At 39.8% G+C, this 5,690-nt stretch overlaps 1 protein-coding gene across 1 annotated transcript in view; it reads left to right on the top strand.

The window, feature by feature from the left end:
- Positions 1-45: 45 nt before the first annotated feature.
- Positions 46-5,690, top strand: part of TTC37 (tetratricopeptide repeat domain 37) — a 46,949-nt gene continuing 41,304 nt past the window's right edge. Inside the window, exons 1-6 of the mRNA XM_026866509.1 lie at positions 46-188; positions 1,128-1,224; positions 1,728-1,871; positions 2,900-2,991; positions 3,620-3,695; positions 4,805-4,945. Coding sequence (XP_026722310.1) covers positions 1,135-1,224; positions 1,728-1,871; positions 2,900-2,991; positions 3,620-3,695; positions 4,805-4,945 — 543 coding nt within the window. The 5' untranslated portion in view covers positions 46-188; positions 1,128-1,134. The remainder of the gene's footprint in view (positions 189-1,127; positions 1,225-1,727; positions 1,872-2,899; positions 2,992-3,619; positions 3,696-4,804; positions 4,946-5,690) is intronic.

Raw genomic sequence — 5,690 nt, 5'->3', positions numbered from 1 at the left:
ACGGCCCGGCCCGGGCTGGGCGCCCCTCGCTGCGAGCGCCCGGTTCTGCGCTGACGTGGTGTCCCTGTTCTGTGTAGGTGGAAATGGAGCTCAGGCTCGGAAGCGTCAGCGCGGGGTTATGTTTGTGGTGATCGAGGCGTCCGGGCCCTCTTAGGAAGCGAATTTATCTTCAGGAGTTGTTGAGCAGTGTAAGTTTCGCAGATTCCTTTATCCTTTTTTTTTTTTTCAGGGTCTGAGGGAATCTTTGAAATCCGCTCTCTTCTTTTGTCCTTTCCTTACTAATTTATCTCTAGGCTCTTCACGCATTCTTTATCTTTTGCTTTTCAGCTGCTAAAAGGTTTTTTTGTTCTTGAGTTTGTCACTTGTTCAGTCTCCCTCAGTGCCCGCACCAGCAGTTTTATTTCTCAGCCTCACCCCATTTAGGCAGTTTTCACTGCGGTGTTTCTCAAGTTCATTTGAGGCAAACTACTTACCGTATGCGTCAAAATAGTGCATGATGATGTCTGTGTTGGACTTGAAAAGCGTGAATGCCTCTTTGATAACGTTTCCAAATGTATGGTTTTTGCTATACAGCTGTAGTCAGCAGCAGGGTCTGCTGTAAATGTGTGTGAAGGGCGAAGAGGCTTGTGGACCACACCTGAACATAAGTGACAGGCTCGTGACTGTTGAGAGCTGTCTGTGTACAGCAGACTGCTGTAGATAGCACACAGGAAAACTCTGATCCTTAGGAACCCCTTGAGCACGTGTCCAGTGCATTGTGCCTCTTAAGCACAATTGAAAGAAATTCCATCCTGGGTGTCTTTCTAGGAGTCTTAACTGTGGTGACTGTCATATAACATCTCTTCTCCTATTTGAATTTATCTTAAACCTTAACCAAAATTTTTTTCTGGCATAGCCTCTTTATATCATTCAGCTAGTTGAAGTACTGACTTAACCCTGTGTTGGAGATAATTTTAAGTAGCTACTTTTAACCATATTATTTGGTTTTAGTGCTGTATTCATTTTGACATATTGCATTACATTTCTGTATTTAAAATGCTCTCTATGCAGTTATAGTAGGATATAAACAACATTTGAGTTCAGTTTGGTTTTTTTATAAGAACTGATGATATGTCTGTCTTATTTAGAGTCACTATGTCAAATAAGGAGGTGAAAACAGCATTGAAGAGTGCTAGAGATGCAATACGAAATAAAGAATATAAGGAAGCCTTAAAACATTGCAAGGTAATTAATTTTTTACTTGGAAGGCAATATTTTTTGCACATTTTGTTTGCTGTTCCCACACCTCTGCAGCTGTACAGTAATGCAGAGTGTGGAGTACCTTATTGACATAATACTTGAGACTGATTTTCAAATTTAACTTCATTGATCATTCATGTTAGTTGCCCACAGATAAACTTTTATTCCATTCTTTTTGCATTTGCTTATATGTGGTGATAAGAATATTAAGCCTAGAATGGTAAGAGAGAAAAATCCATTCCTAATCCAGACCTTAATGGGAGTGATTTAGTTGCTGAGCTTCGGGTACGGTTACTGGCAGAACAGTTCAGATGTGAAGCATTCTCGGGCATGGAAAGCTGAAGTTATTAATCATAGCCTTTTCCTAAGCATTACTTAACTTCTATACTATATAGAATAATTCACCAAACTGTATTGATAAAACTCAGTATGTGGATCTATATGATGCATTTCATTCATCAGTTTCACTTAAAATTGTGTATTTCTAGGCAGTGTTGAAGCAAGAAAAAAATAACTACAATGCTTGGGTATTTATTGGCCTGTCAGCTGCGGAGTTAGAGCAGCCTGATCAGTCCAAAGGAGCATATAAGAAAGCTATTGAAATTGAACCAAACCAGTTACTGGCATGGCAGGTATGTGAATGTCCAGATTAACTTTTTCTTTCCTTGAAAAATGTCACTATGGAGTTAAATGTAGGAACAAGGCAGAGTTGAGACTTGTATCATATTTTTCTGAGGCCCTTAGTTCTGCAGAAGCTTCAGAGTAGCTAAGCTTTGTGTTATTTGTGTGTCCAAAGTAAAGCAATGGGTGGCTGCATATGTATAGCAGGGTGAAAATTAGTTTCAGTATATTTAAAATTGTATTTTTGTGAAGACTAGATAGCAGTAAAACATGCAAGGGAGAATGTGAATTGAAACAGATACAGTAAATTTGTCCATGCTTGTAGCTCAAGAAACATTTGACAACGCTTCTCTCTTAGGAGAGAAAATGTTTTATCTAATAATTTATTTTTCTGGCACCGGGTGAGTTGTTATTGAATTTTGTTGTTACTTAAAAATGATAGTATTCATATGAAATAGCTGTGTGCTGGGTGGTGTGTGCATGACAACCTGTAACAGTATATAGTTATAACATACGGTATTTGGAGACTAAAGTTGAATATTAAGACTGTCTCTGATCCCAGCAATCTATGTTTTTCTAAGGTAGTAATAAGGTTCTTAGTATTTTCAGTATAAATACCTTTTTAAAGTATAACTGTTGGTGCCTGATTTCAAGGTACATTGAAATTTCCAGTTTTGCAATCAGATTCTGGCTTTGTAACTATACAAGACAGTATGATACTTGGGTATAAATCTTCTATCATACCACTTAGTGTGCTTTGTGTATTGTCTTACGCAGACAAGATTATGTAATACAAGTTTCAAATGGTTGTTGGTGTTAGTTAAGAAAGTGAGGAAAGCTTTTAATTTAAAATAAGTAGATTCAGAGGGCTGTAGAGAAGTGTCAATGTAGATTCTGCTTAGAGATTGCTACGTTAACACTTGACCTCATTGAAGACAATGGAGTAATTTTTAGGCAGAACTTTCAGTGTTTTCATAACACGTAACTGTTGACATCAAATCTTACTTCTTTATTATCTTTTTTTTGCTGTTGTTTAAAGGGATTAGCAAATTTATATGAGAAATCCAACCAAACAGATGTCAAAGGAGACTTGGCAGATGTTTACAAAAAGCTCTTGGAACTCTATAAAAGGTAAAGGATACCGAATACTGTAATTTGCTGAGACACAGGATAAGCTTTTATTTTTTTTAAAGCCTTGTCACATCAATGGGTCAGCACTTGTTACTAAGATTTTCTGTACCTGTCTTAAGATTTCTTGATCCTGTCCAGACCCTTCTGATAGGGCAAAACCTCTTGGAATAATTGTACTTGAGGTTAGTAGTGTAGAGGATTCTGTGTTGTCCTGTGTCCTCTGTCTCAACTCACTGCCTTGAAGTGTTTAGCACTGAGTTTATTTTTTGCATTAATAAGTAGGCTTATATTTCTCTTCCTTGAGATCACAGAATACACATCATCCAATTCATACAGGTACAGTTCTAAACAAATCTCAGCTGTCACTGTAGCTGACTAGAGTGTTTGCGTTGTTTTCTTAATTTTAAAATTGTTCAGAAAGAAAAGTACAGTTCCCTAAAGTAATTTTTTTTTTTTTACACTGCTACAGCAGCAATTAATAAAACTTAGGGTGATCTGCAAAAATAATTGTAAATATTTGCTTGGCAACTGAACCTACTAAAAATTATCTGTCAGAATTTGAAAAACATTATACTGTTTTATGAAAAACTTAGCTTGTTTCTGTGGTATTTTTTCCTATCCTTTCTAGTGGTGACAAGCAGAAATGGTTTGATGTATGTAACAAGCTTGTGGAACTATATCATCAAGAAAAGAAATATTTAGAGGTGGGTTGAGTGCTTTATTTTCTCTCTTCTAATAGGAAATTTCCATTTGATCAGAACTAACGACTTTTCATCAAGGAATCTTTTTTAGGGGGCTGCAGACCACTTAAGATCTCCTTGTGGACCACAACTGGGAAGAACTGATTTTAACTATATTTCTTTCTTTTCCACCCTGTATGATTCATATACAATCAATTAAACTGACAGAACTGGACAAATAATATTACTATATGGGCTGGAAGATTGTTCTTCAGGCCACAGGAAGCTGCTCCAGGGCTGCCCAAGCTGCAGCCCACCCAGGACTCCCAAAGCGTATCAGCATGGCCCTTGAGGCTCCTATCGGCTTACCACGAGGTGGAGTTGTCAAATCCCTGAGTGGTTCAACAGTAACTGACCTGTAGTCTCTGTAGTTAGGTTACAGAATGCATATTTTTGCAGTTCTGCTGCTCAGTCTTCTTTACGCTTTAAAAAGGTTTCTTTCTTACAAGTCTTACTCCATGTCATCTTCTCCCCTTTCCTACAACAATGGAAAATGAAAAATTCTACATATCACTTAGGTTCAGGCTCTATTCATTATCTCCAAAGCCTCTTTGTATACTGGTTTCTGAAACTAAATTCAGTGCTAGTTTTTCAGCACACAAAGGCAGACTTGCTCTGTGTGCAACAGAAAACCACAAGTTGGATCCAGGGTCCTATTTTCACTTTTTCAGTTAGTTCTATTGATTTTTCCATACTGGAATCTCAACATGGACTGCTACTGTTCTCTTTCTGTTCGTAGTGCTGTAGATCCAACAAGGTTTCCATTTTTATTTCAGAGTTTATCAGAGGACTGTTTAGGTTTATTTTTAAAGTTGATTTCCTCCAGGAACCAGAGGCAGAATTCATACTTTGCCTCCCTTTTTCACTGTACCTTGGAAGGTGGACAGGTCCCACACAATATTCTGGAACTTGTTATTGCTTTAATTAGAAAGCAGGTAAATATAGGTCATTACCGTAAACAGTACTCTGTTGCGTAGCCTAGATTAGTAGAGATTAACAGTAACTGGAAAGCTTGTATCAGACCTGCAGCTCTTTAAAGAGTGATGGCATGGTTCATTTGTTCCTCTTGACAGGTGGCTGAAACATGGCAGAAACTAATACAGATGAAACAGGAGGAAGGTGCAGAAAAGGCCGAGCTTCACCAGCTTTGGAAGAAGATGACCCAGTTACTGAAAGACAGTACCCAGAACCAGGATAATAAGACTGCACAGCTGGTAATGTTTCCTCACTCCTCATCTAGAGACGTGTATTTGTACAGTGCAGCTAGACTTCAAGTGAAGCCTTAAAAACTGTGCAAATCTTGTGACTATTTGTCTCATTAATGTTCAGTGGTACTAAACTTCTGAGGAAAAGATGGGTGGTTGTACCTTCCAACAAAAACAGGGCACAGGGTGGAATAAAGCACCTAAATGCCAGGAGTTGTGCTGGACCTCCTTCAAGTTCTGCAGGAGGCTGGGTTTGGATTGTAGCACAGTGATGCATTGTTCTGCATCTGCACGTTATAGGAAGCATCACTCTTGAGATTTGACAGTGTGGTGGGTAGACCCTGGCTGGACAGCAGGTCCCACCAAAGCCGCTCTGTCAGCCCCCTCCCCCACTGGACAGGGGGGAGAAAATACAACGAAAGGCTCCTGGGTTGAGATGAGGACAGGGGGGGATCACTCACCAGTTACCGTCACTGGCAAAACAGACTCGACTTGGGAAAATTAATCTATGACCAGTCAAAATCAGAGTAGGGTAATGAGAACTAAACCCCAAATCTTCAGACACCTTCCCCCCACCTCTCCCTCTTCCCGGGCTCACTTTGCTCCCGATTTCTCTCCCTGCTCTGCCCCAGTGGCGCAGGGGGATGGGGATGGGGGTTGTGGTCAGCTCCTCGCCCGCTGTCTCTGTGGCTCCTTCCTCCTCAGGGGAGGACTCCTCACCCTCCTCCCTGCTCCAGCGTGGGCTCCCTCCCAC

Source organism: Athene cunicularia (genome assembly GCF_003259725.1).
Source record: "Athene cunicularia isolate RWA chromosome Z unlocalized genomic scaffold, athCun1 chrZ_part3, whole genome shotgun sequence".
In the NCBI taxonomy this organism is placed as follows: Eukaryota; Metazoa; Chordata; class Aves; order Strigiformes; family Strigidae; genus Athene; species Athene cunicularia.
Note: the sequence above shows the minus strand (reverse complement) of the source record. Positions and strands in the feature narration are given on the sequence as shown.